Source organism: Pan paniscus, chromosome 4 (assembly GCF_029289425.2).
Source record: "Pan paniscus chromosome 4, NHGRI_mPanPan1-v2.0_pri, whole genome shotgun sequence".
Classification (NCBI taxonomy): domain Eukaryota; kingdom Metazoa; phylum Chordata; class Mammalia; order Primates; family Hominidae; genus Pan; species Pan paniscus.
The window spans coordinates 71,122,281-71,140,737 of record NC_073253.2 but is presented as its reverse complement, the minus strand read 5'-3'; the positions used below and the strand labels follow the sequence as shown (position 1 = coordinate 71,140,737).

Here is an 18,457-nt window from a genome sequence, read left to right as displayed (position 1 = left end):
CTCCTGACCTCAGGTGTTCAGCCCGCCTCGGCCTCCCAAAGTGCTGGGATTACAGCCATGAGCCACCGCACCCGGTCTGGTTAAATAGAATTCTGTGAAAGAATAAACTTGAGAAGCTAACAAAAATTTATATTACTTCTGTACTCCAAATGAGAGAATGGCAAGCAGACTGGCTTCTGTCTTCATGGAGCTTATAGTGGTATTTACAAAACAGACAACAAACAAAAGGCATGTTTCAACCAAAGGCCACAGAAAGGGAGAGGAATGAGGATTTTGGGAGTTTCATTTATGCTTGATTCATTGTCTTGTGATGTTCTGTGTTTGAAGAGAGGCAGCCCAGCACGAGGAAGTGGAATGAGGGTGGGAACACAGTCTGCGGAATCAGAAAGACATGAGATTGACCCCAGCCTTGTTTAGTCATGTTATGCCTTTGGGCAAGTTACCTAAGCTCTCTGAGCTTTAGTTTACTCATAGAATTCCTATTCATGGCTTGAGAGGAATAAATGGCATAATGTGTATGTGGTATATAGCAAGTCCTCAATAAATGATGAATATTTTTAACAGTTAATACATTGGGCAAAGATGATGAGATGGAGGGTATATCTGGGGAAGAGGTTTAAAGAATTGGATGAGAACCTGGAAAGGAAGAAATGAGGTAGAAGGCTATGAAAACAGTATTAGTTTAAAAGGCATATAGAGTTATTAGATGAATGTTTGTTAATTTGAACACTAGTATAATTACTTCTAACAAGAAAAAATAGTCTTTTTGGAGTCTCTGCATTCACTGAGCAAGGCATTTCATTTTGCTCCCGTCAATATCTATTAAATCTTAGTGAATAAATATTTAGTAATAGAATCTCATTTTTTCTAAAGCATAGAATCTCTCTTCTTTCCCATGTTATTACAAGCAAATAAATAAATTTTCTAATTATATCATGCAGCAAATAATTTATCTGGAAGCCCTGTTATATGAAAATTCATGCCTAGTCAGGTGTGTTTAGGGCATTTTTTGTTGGAGTTCATGTAAAAACTCCAATCTCCAAAAATTTTAGGGTCTGTAGCAGCACACTAAGAAGCATTTTCCCTGGAAGTTGCCAATCTAAGCAGCTGTGGCCAATCATAATCCATAGCAAATCCATTGGCCACATTTATTTATTTCTTCCAGGTTGACAGGTAATGGGGAAAGCAAATGCACTCTGGAAACAATGACCTTCGAAAACTGCCTTTGATAATACCAGTGTCTTGGGATAACAGCCATCTATACTGGCTTTGCAGCCTCTCCACCTCTGCTTGGCTGAGTCAGATGCCTTCGCTTGGCTTCAGCCAGTAGGAGATGGCAAAATCTGGGGGCACTTGTGACCTAGTGCCACTTGGGTGCCGCCTACTGCTCTCTACCAGCCTTTGCTGTAGGGAAGGAGGCATCTGAGGGCAGAAATTTCATGGACTTCTGGTGGGAAACCTCTCTTCCAACAATCATTGTTTGACTCTGGCATCATAAATCACGAATACATTTCTATATTACAAACAGAAGTAAGTAAAATGCAGTTTCATGATTCCTAGAATAATATAATATAATATAAAATGATTTATAATATAAGATGATCAAAATATCATGGGGCTGGTAATAAAATTTTAATGTTAATAAAAGTAATAAAATTATAGACAATGCTCACTTATTTTGATATTATTATATGTCGAATTCTGTATTAAGCACTTACAATGAATCTCATGTAGTGATTATAATGTGCTGGCGAAGTAGGTGGTATTATACTCGTTTTTTCAAATGAAGAAAGACATACACGGAAAGAGGTAAAGCGAAGGTCACATAGCTAGTACATTAGTCATGCTTAAACCCCAGGTCCACTGACTTTGAAGTCTACATTATATGGCAAACAACTCTCATGCTAGGCTCTGTACCATTAATAACATTACTAACAGATAACCTGGCAACTCTGCACATTGGTTTAAAATGGGTTCATTAAACTGCTCTATCTAATTTATGGGACATTATAAGTAATAAAAGACATAAATATTTTGAAAGTCCTTTGAAAAAAGTTAAAATCCTATGTACATAATAGTAATAATATGTATACATACACAGATGGTGCCCTATTTATGACAGTTCAAATTAATGATTACTTGACTTTATGATGGTACAAAAGCAATATGCATTCAGTAGAAACCATGGTACAGTATTCAATAAATTACATGAGATAGTCAACACTTTATTATAAAATAGGCTTTGTGTGAGATGATTTTGCCCAATTGTAGGCTAATGTAAGTGTTCAGAGCATGTTTAAGGTGGGCTAGGCTAAGCTATGACATTTGGTAGTTAGGTATATTAAACGTGTTTTCAGCTTATAATATTTCCAACTTAAGAATGTTTATAAGGATGTAACCCGATCACAAGTCAAGGAATATCTGCATATATATTCTATATAAATAAATAATACACTTATGCTTTAAACATAAACAGGCAAACATACATACAGGGGCACGATGGTACATGGAGAAAGTATTAAACTTGCAATCTGAAGACTTGGATTTTAGCCTCAGATATATGATTTGGTTATGTCACATCTCAACACTCACTTGTGAAATGGGGGGCGATAATTACACCTAATAAAGAATTTTCCCATCTAAAGACTGTACGTACAATATACCACATGTTTATGTATACGTATATGTATATTATTATTTAATTATTTAATAATTATTTATTTTCTACTTACATACTCCAGAATTATAAAAAAATAGAATTTCAGAATTTTAAAAAATTTTGCTACAACAGAAATTTAATTCTTTTCTTTATATTGCTTATCCAGTTATATAAAATGAACATATACTTTCTAATTCTGATATATTTTAACCTTCCTAAATTAAATGGTAAATTACTTAGTATTTCTAGCATTGTTTAAGAAAAATAGCAGTGGCAGGATCAAGAGTCAGCAGACCTGACTTAAAAAATTTTGTGTTCAGAAAATAAATGCTTACTTTATGACACATACACGAGTTTATTTTCTGCAGTATTGTTGCAAAAGAACACTTTTGGAAACAACACAAATTGTTAAATTGATTAAGCTTGTCACCCATTTACTGAAGTATTATGCAACTCTAGAGAATAATCAGTTACTCTTTATTAAAATGTGGAAAGATATACAGGATTTATTTATTTTAAAAAAACAAGGATCAGAGCATTGCACATAATATTCTACTTCATGAGTAAAAAGCCGGGGTGGGGGGTAGTATTTATGTTTGTATTTGCTTCTGTGAACATAAAGAAACTTCAGATGGACATATAAGAAATTAAGAAGAGTGGTTTCTATGGGGTAGGGGCTGGAAAGACCCAGAAAGTGGCAGACAAGGGTTAAAGGTAGCTTCACTGTACACCATTTTACACTTACTGCTTTTTCAGTCAGAATGTAATTTCTACTTAGAAGATAAAAGAATTCAAATGCTTTTTAAAAAGGTGAATGCTTTAAAGGGGTATTATTCAGAGTTTAAAGTTATGAATCAGATTGCTTAATCCAGATATCAAATGAGGTCAATCTAGATTAAGAGGGATTGAGTTTTGATTTGTGGAAGAGGTGAATGAAGAGAGAACAGGATACATTTTGGAGCATAATACATCTCAAGGCATCAGATGTTGAGGGGGTTACACTGATGACAGGATTTAAAATGTGAACTGTGGCATGGGCTACTGACAGTGAGGAAGCATTCAGGAGTAGGGGAGGGTTGCAAAGGAGAGGAGAAGGAGAACAAGGATAAACTCCGTCTGCTCTGCAGTTCTGCCTGGGTCCCATGTAGCTTTACTTCACTAAAAATCAGACCTTGTCAGGCCTTCAGAGTCAGAAAGAGGACTTGGTTAGCATTTGTGGCAACTCACTGAAAAGCGTGACACCGGGCAACATGTGTTACCACCGTGCTCTGCCACCACCCACACTGGAGCGGGAGTGAAACAAAGATGGAAGAAAGTTCCCAGGGATTTCTGCCTAACATCAGAACTCCTTCCCTGGTGTGAAGTCACAGCCATAAAATGGAGGTTATAATACTAAATTTTTTATCTGAGGTGAAGAAATAAGAGAAATAAGGGACCTTTTAGAAAGTCTCACAAAAATAATAGTTCTGAATTATGACCTGGTAATGAAACAAGATGACAGATGAGGAGGAGATGCAACGTGAAACAAGGATGAACCTTTCTGGAAGACAGATGGTCATGGGGTCATTCCAAACTTGCTTTCTGTGTGTTTGAATTAGCAGAGGACTTGATCACTAAGCTGTTTACGAACAAGGAGAATACTGAACTCAGGAAGATAACATATCGCAAGATGTTTCTACAGTGCAAAAACGAAAAACAACCTTTAGGCTTAGAATTGCTTTAACTAGACCATACTTTGGTAAGGAGAAAGATGCGACTACAAGTAGTGTGGTCACCTGTAGGCATCTTGTTTCCCCCTCACAATAAACAACAGTTGCACATCATTTACCTAAAATATTAATCATCTCAGGCATGTGTGAGCTTCTTACATGCAGTCACTCAGTACCACATCCAAGAGAATTGCAGTGATATCTCTGGTAGAAATTTAAACTATTTACCCAAACGGAGAGTAAAGTACTCCTTTGTCTGGCTCATTTTCCTAACTATATATTACTTTATGAATCACAAAAGTTCAGAAAACTTTATACTGAGAAATGGAAAATAGCTAAAATGTGAAACACAAAGTACCATTTCATGAGTACTGCTCCTTTCTCATTTGAATACTGGGCTTAGGAAACATGATGAATCGTGTGGATATTTGCAGTCACTTAAAGGAGGGCTTGTCATCTCTGTACTATTGACATTATGGCCTGAATAATTCTTTGTTGTGGGACTGTCCTGGGCATTGTAGGATGTTCAATAGCATCCCTAGCTTCTACTCACTAGAGGCCAGTAGCACCCTCCAGTTGTGGCAATCAAAAATGCCTCCATACATTGCCAAATGTCCCCTGGGGGTCAAAATTGCTCCCTTTGGGAACTGCTGACCTACAGGATAGCTCATTTTCTGTCTAACTCCTCTGTGTTGATAGGGGTAACATACTTCAGTCTCATTCAACAGAAATGAAACCCAACAAAGGAAGTAAATACAATGGTTATCATTAAGCAAAACCACGTATCAATGAAGTGGATGCATTCCCTCTCCCTTCCCCCAACAAAACCCCAGCTGACCAAGGCATTTTCTCACAGAATGAAGACTTCCTACTTTCCCAGACCTCCCACATGAAAGAAAAAAACAAGACAAAGAAAATTCATTATACACATATGAGTACCAGATACAGAATCATTCCTTGTTACAAAACTTTCCCCAGAAGCTAAAACATTCTCTGCCTTGGAGTAAACCATACTGAATAGCAAACGAGAAAAGAACTCACTGTTTCCAGAAGAGGTTTTGTGGAATTTCGTCAGGTCAACATTTGGTGGTCTGTTGGGTTTTGGTGGAGGTGGACCCAAGGTAAACAAGGGAGGCAATGGCTTCTGTTTTGGGGTGGCTGAATTCTTGTCTCCCTTTTCCTTTTCCTGACTTTGGCCCCATGGCCCCCCCACTGTCAGCTTAGAAGGGGCCTTAGGGAACCTGGCAGGAGGAGTCCCTGAGGCCAACTCTTCCTGATTCATTTTGCTCTGGAAGGGGTTCTTAGCAGCATCTATCCTCCTATCTTCCTTTTTTTCTTCACCATTTTTGGAGAGACCTGGGCCTCCCCTGCTCGCAGCAGGTTTCAAAACCACTCCAGGAAAGGGCGAACTTGAAGTCTCCCCTGCATGGTCTTTATTTTCTGAGTCTTCCTTTGCTGGTTTTAAAGGGCCGCTTTTGGACCTGACTCCCAGGGGAGCTGGGGACCCTTTTGATGAAGACACATTCTTCATGGGGCTTTCATCTTCACGGGAGTTCTCGGTACTTAGGGGTGGCTTCTGGCCAAAGGCAGGTTTGGGGAAGAGGGGCTTGGGTTCAAGATCTTGTGATGCTGACATAAATTTCCCTTTAACCCCAGTCAATTTGGGGAACGCTTGCTTCTGTTCATTTTCCGGGGTTGGAGGAGTAGGCCCAGATTTCGGGCCTAGTGGCTTTAAGTCATGGTCTTGGTTTACACTGTGAAGAGATGGCTTGTTTCCAGGAGGCCAGGGAAACGTAGGTTTGCAATCTTCTTTGGGGAAGTTGATGGGCTTGGGGCCTACAGGTTTCGGAAATCCCACTTTCGCCTCGGGGTCTCTGGTGGTCAAGCTGGCTGGTGTTCCGAATCTTTGGCCCGCTCCAGTGGGCTTTAGAAATGGGGGCTTGGGTTCCTTGTCAGGCTTTTCCTCAGAAGAAGGTTTGACTGCCACAGGTGGCTTTGGGGACCCAAACTTAGGTACATTGCTGGGTCCTGCAGGAGGGCTGGCATTTCCTTGGTTGTTGAATAAGTTCTTTCTTGCTTGTATTCCTGAAGATGAGTTTGGCCCTGTGACTCTGAAGGGTCGGCTATTGACTGAGACATCCTCTGTCGGGTTGCCCCCTGTGTTAAATTTCGCCATGAGGGACTTTACATCTGCCTTTCCATCCTACAAACATAGGGAACAAAAACTAGCTGAGAGACAAAAGTCTTACTTGCACAGTTTAAAATACTATACCTTAAAGAGCTTCCTGGTTTGAGGCCTGCAGCGTTGCTGATTGGTTAGCAAGATATTGTAACATTTATCTTCCTCTCTGGCAAAATAAGTTGCGAGAGTTTCTTGAAAGAGGAAGGCTATGGTTGTGCATATGCTTTTTCTTTTGGTTATCTCGGACTGACTTGCTTATTTTTACTTAAGGAACAAATCCTTTCTTTATTCTCGCTGTTTCTCTAGCTATCTTGTTGGATTTACTCTAACTTGGTATTATTTATTTTTAAAGTTTCACTTGAAAAAATATGGAAGTGACTAAAAAAAGATTTCTTCCATATTTTATAATTGAAACCCTTAAGTAGAAACTACCTTTAAAAAATGAAAGTAAGTTCTTCTGTAAATTGAGGCTGTGTGCTTTATACAGCATGGCCATGTTTAACATACATCTCTGTGGTTTGCAAGAGTATTTTTTTTTGCTTCTATCCACATTGAAGTTCTGTTTGTTAACAGGGAGATGTGGCAGAAAAACCTTGCTCATTTTTGTAAGTAAGTAATAAAATGACTTCTTCTCCTTATTTGTAATTATTTAGCACTAAAGATTCACCTGTATCCATACTAGCAGGCGATTGTACTCACTTTCAGAATTGTTCTGTTTAGAGGTTATGGTCTGGAGGCACAAGGGGGAAGATAAGGAAGAGGTAACAGGGACAGGCTGTCAGTCTTACTTCCAGACCTTTCTTTCCACAGTCATCCCTTTTTCTCAGAGGTGCTTTTACTGAGTCTCCCCTGCTTGTCTAGAATTTAGGTATTACTTAGCAAAGATAATAGGCATTCATTTTTCTCTGTGAATGTAATCCCATTTTACCTGGGAAAGTTAATGGTGTGTTTGCTCTTTGTCTCAAAAGCAAGGAGTTTAAATTTTTAGTTCTTTTAGAAATATTTCAAAATTGGAGGCTTCAAAAAAAATCACTGAAGTTAACCAATGTGGCCATGACAATTTCCCTTTTCATGCTTTAAAGTTCACCCATAACATGCTTTCCTGCTTCTCATCCCCCACCTTTCATTGCCCCATACCCAGGCACATTTCATCTTTCAAGGTGCAAAACCAGGTCCCTCCAGCTGGGAAGGTTGCTCCCACCTCCTGACTCATGCACACTTCAGGTGCTTCTACAAGCCCCTATGTTATTTCCTCTTAGAGTGATGAGAACTACCATTTAGTGGGGGGTAAATACATGTGCTTTGTTCTATATCATCCCGTCTCATTCTTACAGTAGTTCTAAAAGAATGACATTATTTAACCCCATTTCACAAGAAAGGAAAATGAGGCTGGAACTGCAGGAGGATGGCATGGCCAGACATGAGAACTGGGTTTAAATCCTAGCCAGAATTGTCATGTGCTTTAAACATGGAATTTGTAAAATGCCTGTCTGGTGTACAATATGGGTTCAATATATGGAAATTATTATTAGAACTGTTATGTAGCAACTCCAGGCCTTGAATATGCTACCTAACAGTTGTAGGAACTGTGAGCACAGGCAGGCAAACTCAGGTGTATCTGGGGCTCTGAAGTCCAGAAAATGTCTCATTTCTTTTTGTATCCCTGCATCACCTAGACCAGGGCCTGGCTCCCTCAGGATTCTAATATATGCTTGGAGAATGAGGGCAGGCACTGAGATTAATACTGTGCATAGTGATTTTACAAGAAATGGTGCCCTCAGCAAGAGTTTCTCTCCATACCAAACTGTAGCAGGGTAGGAGGCTAGGGATTTAGGCAGGAGCAGAAAAGCTAACAGGAGCAGCAAATTCCAACTTGAATTTTGTAACTTTAATTTACCTCCCTTATCTGAGTTGTTGGAAACTGCTTGTTTTCTACCTTTCCTCCCTTTGCCACTTTTCTACCACCCCTGACTTCCTCAAATCCTCAAGCAATTCCTGAAGGCAAGAGGCAGGAAGACAGCAGAACAAGGGAGAATTTGGGTGCTTGGGGGAGGGAATAGGAGAGAATGGGTTCTTCCCTGAACCTTCAGAGAGATCAGAGTTGCAGAGGACCCCAAACGTCACTACAAGGGGCATAATTATGGCAGTACCAAGAACAAAAATTTGCCCCCTAACTGAAGGAAGTCTGTCTCTGTGGAAGATGCCTTTTATTCTAGACTTAATTCCATATCATATAATGTATATCCCAGATTTATAACAGGAGGCTACATAGCTGAGTGACTAAGCACAGACTTAGGAACCAGGTGGCCTGGGTTTGAATCTTACTCGCTATGTAACCTTGGACAAAAGGCATCAAAATTCTTTAGGCTTAGTTTTCTCACCTCCCTAATGGGAATAATAATGTGTAGCCATAGGACTGTTAGGAAAATTAAACAACTTGCTGTGTGTAAAACACTTTAAAGAGTACCTGACACATTGGAGGATTTCTGATTTTTATAAATGAAGTGAAATGTTAGTCATTCTGTAGTCCCTTCTCTCGCTGCATCGGTGAGGAAACGGAAAGCAAGAGTTTTAAGTGGTATCCTACTTAGGTGGCAACTTTATGTCTTGGATTTCATGGGGGAAAACCCATGAAATACCCTAGCCCATGATCAAACTCAATGTCCTGGTTTTGGTTTAGAAAATATGGAAGTGGTAGATTTGGATTGGAACGTAAGTCTCTCTCAGCTGCCAACCCAGACCCAGGAAGCAGTGCAATGTCAAAGTTAATAGCACAGGCTCTGGGGTTATGACTTGAGTTCAAACCTTGACTTTGCCATTTTACTAACCACGTGATCTAGCATGGTAGTTATCCTCTCTGAGGCTCAGTTTTCTACATCTTTAAAATAAGAATAATAACAGTACCTATAGCTCACAGGGTTTTTGTTTTAAAATAAGGATTAAATGGGCAAAGGCATGTAAAATTCTTAGATAAGAATTGCATGTAATATATATGTAATAATTATCTGCCATCTCTGTTTTTCTAATTTGCTAGTCACAAAACATTATTTCTCTATGTGACCAAATTCCAAAGTTACAATCATTAATGTTATGTCCGAATTTTAAATCAAAGTAGCTAGAACTAATGTACTCCTGAATAACATAATAGAGTTATGATATTTAAGTTTGGTTTACCTACACTGTGAGACTTTTCACTGGATGTTGAAAGACAGGGAAAGAAAGAGCAACATGTTCCTATGCAGGACATCTTAGAGCCCCTTAGCCACTAATATGTCTGGCAAATCAGTAGCCTGAACTCTGCAACTATGTAATCAGTAATATTGTCTTCTTAGCTTTAGAGATTGTTTAATCATGATCACTGTTAATAAGTTTAGTAGATAAAATGTTCAACACCCAGACTCACCCTTAATCGTAACAATAATAGGTAGTTTTTTTCTTTAAGCCTAATGATAGAAAAAGCAAAAATGATTTTTAAAATGGACATTCTCTCATTCTGATTTCATTGTAGATTGAATATCTATTCAATTATCTAGTACTTTTATTTTTACTTAAAAAAGGGTAGGGGTAATATATTCTTGAGTGATAGAGTGGAAAGTAAGCCTTCTACAACTCCTTAACTTAGTTCCCCAGTTCTAGGCTAGGCTGATGTCCTCATTTACCAGTACAGTATGAGTTTATACCTGTTGTTCTGGAATAATGATTAGCAATGTTCCTTTTTAATCTCAAACTGATCTTCCTTAAATAATAAACTACATGGTGACCTTCCCTAGTTCTCTCTAGAGGCAATCACTGTCACCAGTTTCCTATGTATGTTGCTAACCTGTGCATATGCAAACATAAACACACACATATTCACACACAAACACCCTTCCTTCTCCCACTTTTCACACAGATGGAAACCTCTACTCTGCACCTTGCCTTTTTCTAGGGCTGATATTTGGTAGATATACACCAGTACAGGTGGATATATGATCAGCAACCATTGGGATTGTTTGGTACCTATGTCAATTCCAGTTGTTAGATATTTTCAATATTAACCCTACTTTTTTCCCTTGCTAGTTGGATCATATTGGTGCGTGTTATTTGCAGAACCTTTTTAACTTAATGATATCAAGATTGGGCTTCTACTTATTCATCAGAGGATGTATTTCACAATCTGGAAGACATCAGATTGTGAAATTCAATTTGCAATTTGCAATTTGAATTTGCAAATTCAAATTCATTTGCAATTTCTTTTCCAAAGCCATTTGAAGCAATTTGTTATTATTTCTACCTGCTATGTATCCATATAATGCTTAGTCCAGATTACTCACAAACATTGCTCACAAACACAGATTTAATAGTAGAAAATCTCTTCATAGAAATGAATTTCCTTTAGCCCCCATATATTTTGCCTTTCCTCAGAATTATGTCTCTTCAATGGTATAAACTTTTACATTTGCCACAGACCTTGGGAAAATGTCTGTTAACAAAAATGCTTTCATTACAACCTCCAGATTGACAGGTAACAAACCCAGTTTTCAGAAAATCTTTTTGAGTTTTAGCAATCTGCATAAAAGTAATGAACCAAGTAAACAGTTAAAGGCTGAGATGGCATGAAGGACAGACATCCCATCTTTTCTGTTCCTAGAAAGAAAATCGTCCCTTTTGTAGTCAGTTCATCTACATAGTTTCATTTGGAAAACTAAAAATATATTATCTCTATTATTGGGAAGAGGATTTTGTTTTGTTTTAGTTTTATTGTTATATTACTCATGGTTTTAAATATTTCTTGGATATTATGCTAATCTACTGGTTCTTAACTGGGGTGCGGGGGTGGGCCGGGGAATTTCCCGCCTGGGGATGTTTATCAATGTCTGGAAGCATTTTTGACGAAAATGACCAGCCAGGGAAGGGGTTGGGTAGAGGCCAGGGATGCTGCACATCTGTCCTATAGGAGAGCCTCCCACAAGAAAGAATTATCAGTCCAAAATGTGGATAGTGCCAAGGTTGAGAAACCCTGAGCTAATTCTATTGCTCTTGAATTACTGAAATTAACTTACCAGGAAGTCTGCTTTTGATTTTTTTTTTTTTTTACCATAGACTGCACTCTAACACCTACAAATAACTGTATAGAAACTAAATGAGCCACTACTAGCAATGGTTTTTAAAGTTGCCCACCTTTGAAAGTCTCATCTTTAGAATGTTCTTTAAAATACAAAAGAAACAAAACTTCCATAAATCATGGGAAACTAATGAATTTAAAATGACTTGGAAGCCAGATTTTACCTCCTTAAGATATGTTTGTGTCACTTTTGCAATTAAAGCAAGAGGAGAATGAATCTCTGCTGTGGCTGCTGTTACTCTTCCCTATATAAAGCCCATAAAAAAGGGAATAAAATGACTTCATTTGATTGCATGTAATGCTTCTAATCATGGTGGAGGCAGTAAATGAATAAAATAGTTTACCCAAATCGGTTTTTCAAAAAATCTTTGATAATTTTTTACCATACGTGGAGTTTCTTTATTGTTAGTTATGTTGAGATAAAGTCGTTTGTTACCCATGACTTATTCGGTCTCAACTGCTGGTTCTTCTTATGGAACAAAATTTGTTTCTGCCACTGCCATCATTACCCATAATAGGACCCCAGTACAGTGACATCAGAGGACAACAAGAGGCTGTGAGGGCGCTCATGAGTACAGGAGAAAAGGTTCCAGGAAGCCAGCCCTCGTCCTGCCTAAGGCTTCGGAGATTGCAGCCAGGGCGGGTGAAGACGGTGCGCTGGTTAGGAGACCCAGGTTCTGTGGGGGTGATGCCTTTTGTTACTCAAACTTAGGACCTGCTCTACGAAGGCCTGACCAGGAGGTGTAACAAAAAGACTGAGGAGACAGAATGTTCTCCCCTAAGCTGGAGAAACTTACCATCCTTGAGGCAGGAAGCACACTGGCAAAAATTTGTAATAGATTCAAGCAATTCAAATTTTTATAGAGCAATAGGATTCTGCATTACTGGTTTGCATCACCTAGATTAAAGAAAATAACACATATGACCCCCATGACCAAGCCCTCCATCCCTTCTCATCACACACAACACACACACAATGCGCACGCGCGCGCGCACACACACACACACACACACACACACACACACACACACACAGTGTTTTCTCTTTAAAGAGACTTGATCTGTTGTACCCAGTAAACCTGGAAAAGGGAATGGTCTTAATCTGAAAATAAACTTTCATAAAACTCTTTACTATTAGAAATTACCTCAAAACTACTCCAACTTAAGAGTTAACGGTTGCTGGCTGAAAATACAGTACTCCTGACGAGACCCTTCACAAGCATCGTAGACAACAAGCTCCTCTATCAATAATAGAACAGCAGTGATCTTTCTTTTTTATCCCGATTAACACTGTTTAAGTATGTTTTTTTTTTTTTTTTTGAGACGGAGCCTCCCTCTATCACCCAGGCTGGAGTGCAGTAGCGCGATCTTGGCTCACTGCAATCTCTGCCTCCTGGGTTCAAGCGATTCTCGTGCCTCAGCCTCCGAGCAGGTGGGACTACAGGCATGCACCACCACGCCTGGCTAATTTCTGTATTTTTAATAGAGATGGGGTCTCACCATGTTGGCCAGGCTGGTCTTGAACTCCTGACCACAGGTGATCCACCACCTGCCTCAGCCTCCCAAAGTGCTGGGATTACAGGCATGAGCCACCGCACCCGGCCTATTTAGATTCTTAATGAATTATAATTTACATGTGTGTTCTCTGTTTCCCTAAGGAGATGTAAAAGCAGGAACCTGGTTTTATTTTTCCTCCTCAACAGCAATTCCCTCCCCGGCAAACAAGCAGACACATCCCTGATCCTGGCGCATCTCTTTCCATAATATGCATTGAACGTACTGGCTGATGGACTGCGTTTACTTAAATTTCACCTTGATTGGTCATACAGATGGGAGTGGAGGAGATGATTTTCTTAGCTCCTTTGTTGACCTGCAGTTGTGATTTAAGCACTTGCCAATAGAATATCTATTTCATTGCAAATGGGCTGTGATGCATTCCAGTGGGCTGAGCCTCGGAGGCTGGAGAGAGCACCAGGCCCCTCTTCAACAGGATGTGGGAACTTGACTCTCGCCGCAAATTAAGTTCTTGGGGCGGGAGCCCTCTGCTGCAGGCTCTGGGCGAAGGCATGGGTAGGAGGACCTGGTGGCGGAAGCAGCGGTGGTAGCCCTGATTGTGACAACCCCTGTATGTTTTTCTGTAACTTGTGAAGGTGGAGGTGGAACTGCAACAACCCCAGCGATGCCCTGTCTGCTATGGCCTTGCATTGTGAGGTGCCATGTGGAAGGAAACACCTGATTTAAATGGGGACTTTCTGGGTGGTGTGTGTGCCCCGCCAGGTCCCCTCGGACCTTGGCAGAAAAACCACCACAGATGTCGCTGTGCATTATCTCCTGGTCTGGTGTTATTCCGAGCACTGATGATCCGGACCCTTCTCCTGTTTCTACTGTGTTCTCTCTTCCAGAGTGAATTAGAGCAGAAGAAGCAAGATAGCCTAGCAAGTAGTAAAGCTTTGATGGTGATGGTCCACCTCCCAAATGCTGGCACCTTGTATTCTCTATAAGGCATGTGCATCAGTTGGATTTTTGTGTACCCCCTGTTTTTAGAATCAGGAGCGGGACAATCATCATTCTACAAATTCGAACCTTCAACATTCTTTTCCTGGTTATCCTACAAAATAGCTCCTGTACAAATAGTTTTGACTTTGCCATGGCCTCTGAGGGCTTAAGCATAAATGGATAAGGAAGTTAAATACGACTTTCTAGCCAGGCATGATAGTGCTTTCCTGTGGTCCTAGCTACTCAGGAGGCTGATGTGGGAAGAGCGCTTGAGCCCAGGGGTTTGAGTTCATCCTGAGCAACGTGGTGAGGGCCTGTCTCTAGTATAAATACATACATATAAATATATATGAGTTTCTATGTGTTTCTGAGGTTTGTTTTGCTATATGTTTTTGAGTTCTTGATGTGGATAGAATGGTGATAGGATGTAGAGAATATAGAGTGAGATGTAGATAGTACAGAACAACAAATGGTCCTAAAACCACTTATTTTTCTTATTCTATTTTACAATTTTTTATAGCAAATTTAACTTACATTTGTTTAGGATAATTCACTCAGCCTGCATGACCTGAAAATACCAAATTAGAAAACAGTTTTTCAGGAATTTACGTTTTGACTAACGAACTTGTAGATAATTGAAAAATGTTTTCATAGATGTCTTATTAGTAGCTTATTTGGTTCTTAGGCTAATAGTTGATGTACACTTCATAATACAAGTTCTTTCATTTTTTTTCTGTTCCTCCAACCTCAAAGAGAGACCTAAATTTCAGCTACTATTTCTTTTTCTTTTCTTTTTTTTTTTTTTTTTTGAGACAGAGTCTCGCTCTGTCGCCCAGGCTGCAGTGCAGTGGCGCGATCTCGGCTCACTGCAAGCTCCGCCTCCCAGGTTCACGCCATTCTGCTGCCTCAGCCTCTCCGAGTAGCTGGGACTACAGGCGCCCGCCACCACGCCTGGCTAATTTTTTGTATTTTTAGTAGAGACAGGGTTTCACCGTGGTCTAGATCTCCTGACCTCGTGATCCGCCTGCCTCGGCCTCCCAAAGTGCTGGGATTATAAGCGTGAGCCACTGCGCCCGGCCTATTTCTTATGGTTGTTCTATTTTCATGTACACCCCAACAAAAACTTTATTTTGCTAAGGACATTTGAAGTCTGAAATAAAAATCCTTGATGTCTGGGAAAGATACTGTTTGTCAAGGGAAAAATGGAAATGTTATGCTTTCTTTTTTTCCTCAGCCTTCGTGTCACTCCCAACAAACACGAAAACATAGACAGACACAGACACACGCTCCTGGGTGGTAAATTTCTTTTCTACACTCAACATGATGTTAGAAACTGAAAGCTTATTGTCTACATGGAGTGAAGTGGGGGTGGAGGAATGAGGCTATCTGTGGGGTTTTCTAGAGACTTCCTTCCCAGCATGTGAAAAGATCTGTGTGAAAACTGCTAAGAAGAGGAAGAACTCAACGAGCTAACCAAGACAGGTGGCAGCAGCTGGGCACAATGGGTGGCTCAGGCCTGTAATCCCAGCAATTGGAGAAGCTGAGGCAGGAGGATTGCTTGAGGTCAGGAGATAGAGGCTAGCCTGGGCAACAAAGCAAGACCTTATTTCTACAAAAGAATATGCAATATTAGCCAGGCACAGTGGTGAGTGCCTATAGTCCTAGCTACTCTGGAGGCTGGGGTGGGAGGATTGCTTGAGCCCGGGAGGTCAAGGCTGCAGTGAGCCATGAATGCACCACTGTACTCTAGCCTGGGTGACAGAGCATGACCTTGTCTCAAAAACATAAAAAATAAAAAATAAAAAAAGGCATGTGGCAGCTTCTAGTCAATGAGAGATCCAGAGTTCGATTTGAGGAAAGTGAAAGCTATACATTAGAAATGGAAAGCTATGGAAGATTCCACAAAGAGAAATAGATAATATTTTGAAACCTTACTCTAAGGAATATGACAATGTGGGATATCCTCCCTGCCCCCAACCCTCCCCCTTGTTCCCATTGCATTTCTTCTCCTTTAGAGCTTTGAAGAAAATGCATTTGGTATTTAGTAATCAGGATTAAACAATATAAGCACCTCACACCTCTTAGCTCACTTTTTCTGATAACTGCACAGAAACAAGACTGTCATAAGATGAGCATCTTTTCTCACCTTTGTTATAATGGTGCTCTTCACTTTGGGTTGCACTTTTTCTCATTAAAATTGTGATGTTTTCAATTTCAAGTTTTCCATGGTGTTCACCCTGCTCTTAGCACCCAGCCACTCTCTTTTCCCAGGCACGCTTCTCTTTCCAAAGCACTTCATAGCTTCAGCTGCTCTGGGCTCTCACTTGTCCATTCATTCATGGATTCATTCATTTTCTTCTGAGTGTTCTAGAGACTCCTTGCTTATGTGCTAAATCTAGTGTGTGGCACTTTTCCATGATCTAGATTAACATCTGTGCTTTACTAAAAGCGCTTTTCTTGGCGAACAAATCACCTTTACACACCCCCTGCCAAAAAAAAAAAAACCCAACTCTACATATACGCATATAATTATCAAGAAATTCTAGAGTTTAGTAGTTTATACCCATTCCTAATTTCATTATTAAACTAATAATCACATTTTAAAATAAAATTTCACATATAATATCTCATTTGATCCTCCCAAAGCCCAATTAGTTTTTAGTGTTATTAATATATAACCTTAAACTGAGTCACCTAAGCTTTAGCAAGTGGTAGGATGAGAACCAAACCCAGGTTCTGATTCTAAATTCTGTGCTCACCCTATATGCCATAGGAACCAGGGTTTTCATTGTCTTTCTCGTATAGTTACTAGTTTAAGTTCTCAGCTCACACACAAAACTTTTTAGCAGTTTCTTATTCTAATCCAAAATGTTTTCCACCTAACTCTAGCAATTGACCTCCTGTCCAAGAATCCCATGTCATTGCAAGGGATGTGATAACATTTGTCCTACTTATGGTTGTGATCCTGGCAGATCTGAGACGAGCAAGGAAACAGAGCAAGGCATGGGGTTTATAGGGCTCAAGGCCAAAACATCCTGATTGACTTTGCAACATCGTGGGCAATCTGAAAGGGGAAACAACTAAGAGAAGACAAACAATTCCGTTTGTTTTAAAAAAACATTTAGTCTCTGTGTGTGTGTTGGTGTGGGGGTGAGGTGTTTAGGTAGATGACTATATTAGGGCTTTTTTAGCCCAACCCTGGCTCCAAACAGCTGCCCCTTAGAGTTGGTTACATGAACCATCTAACTGGTAGTTTAGGGGCCCAGGACACCATTCTGGTTCATTCATTGTCTGCCTGAGATGGTGATTATTGTTCATTTGGCTGCAGCCTCAAACTTATTACCAGGGGTGGTTGAAGAGGGGCATAAACAGATACTACGGAAGAAAGAAGTTATAATTTGGGAAGTCCCATGGCAAAAATCAGATTGATAACAATGCATTTATATATAACAACTTCGTCTGAATGAAAAAGTGAAAAAAGTGTTAACATCTTTGGTTAGTTCAAAGAACAACAAAAAATGAAACACACCAAAACCCTTTCCTGTGTTATGCTTTTCTACATACTAAATGGTTTTCAAAAGAAAGTACCACAGAGAGAGTCATCTATTGTTTCTAGACAGAATTTTCTTTTAGTTAAAAATGTAAACCAAAATGAGATACTACTTCACATCCATTTGAATGGCTATAATTTAAAAAAAGCAGAAAATAACAAGTGTTGGACAGGATTTGGGGAAATTGAATGCTTGTGCACTGCTGGTGGGAACATAAAATGGTACAGCTGCTATAGAAAACAGTATGGTGGTTCTTCAAAAAATTAAGCATAGAATGACCAAATGATCCAACAATTCCACTTCTGGTGTATACCCAAAAGAACTGAAAGCAGGGACTTGAGCAGATATAGGTAGATCCTATGTTTATAGTAGCATAATTTACAATACCAAAAGGTGGAAGCAAACCAAGTGTCTGTTGACAGATAGAGGGATAAACAAAATGAGGTTTATAATACAATGGAATGTTATTCAGTCTTAAAAAGGAAGGAAATTCTGACATTCAAGGAGAAACCTTGAAGACATTACGCCAAGTGAAATAAGCCAGTCACGAAACAACAAGTATTGGCTGGGTGCTGTGGCTCATGCCTGTAATCCCAGCATTTTGGGATGCCAAGGCAGGCAGATCACTTGAGGTCAGGAGTTTGGGACCAGCCTGGCCAACATGGTGAAAACCCATCTCTACTAAAAATACAAAAATTAGCCAGGCATGATGGTGCAAGCCTGTAATCCCAGGTTACTTGGGAGGCTGAGGCAGGA

General features: G+C 39.8%; 1 protein-coding gene across 5 annotated transcripts in view; it reads right to left on the bottom strand.

Moving 5' to 3' along the window:
- Positions 1 to 18,457, bottom strand: part of FYB1 (FYN binding protein 1) — a 168,246-nt gene that overhangs the window by 90,530 nt on the left and 59,259 nt on the right. For 3 of the 5 annotated variants that reach the window (XM_034960140.4, XM_034960138.4, XM_008963331.6), the window contains exon 2: positions 5,410 to 6,571. In XM_034960140.4, coding sequence (XP_034816031.2) covers positions 5,410 to 6,544 — 1,135 coding nt within the window. In that variant the 5' untranslated portion in view covers positions 6,545 to 6,571. Of the gene's footprint in view, positions 1 to 5,409; positions 6,572 to 12,451; positions 12,548 to 18,457 lie in introns of those variants that run through there. The other 2 variants (XR_008625387.1, XM_034960139.4) reach the window with 1 other exon arrangement.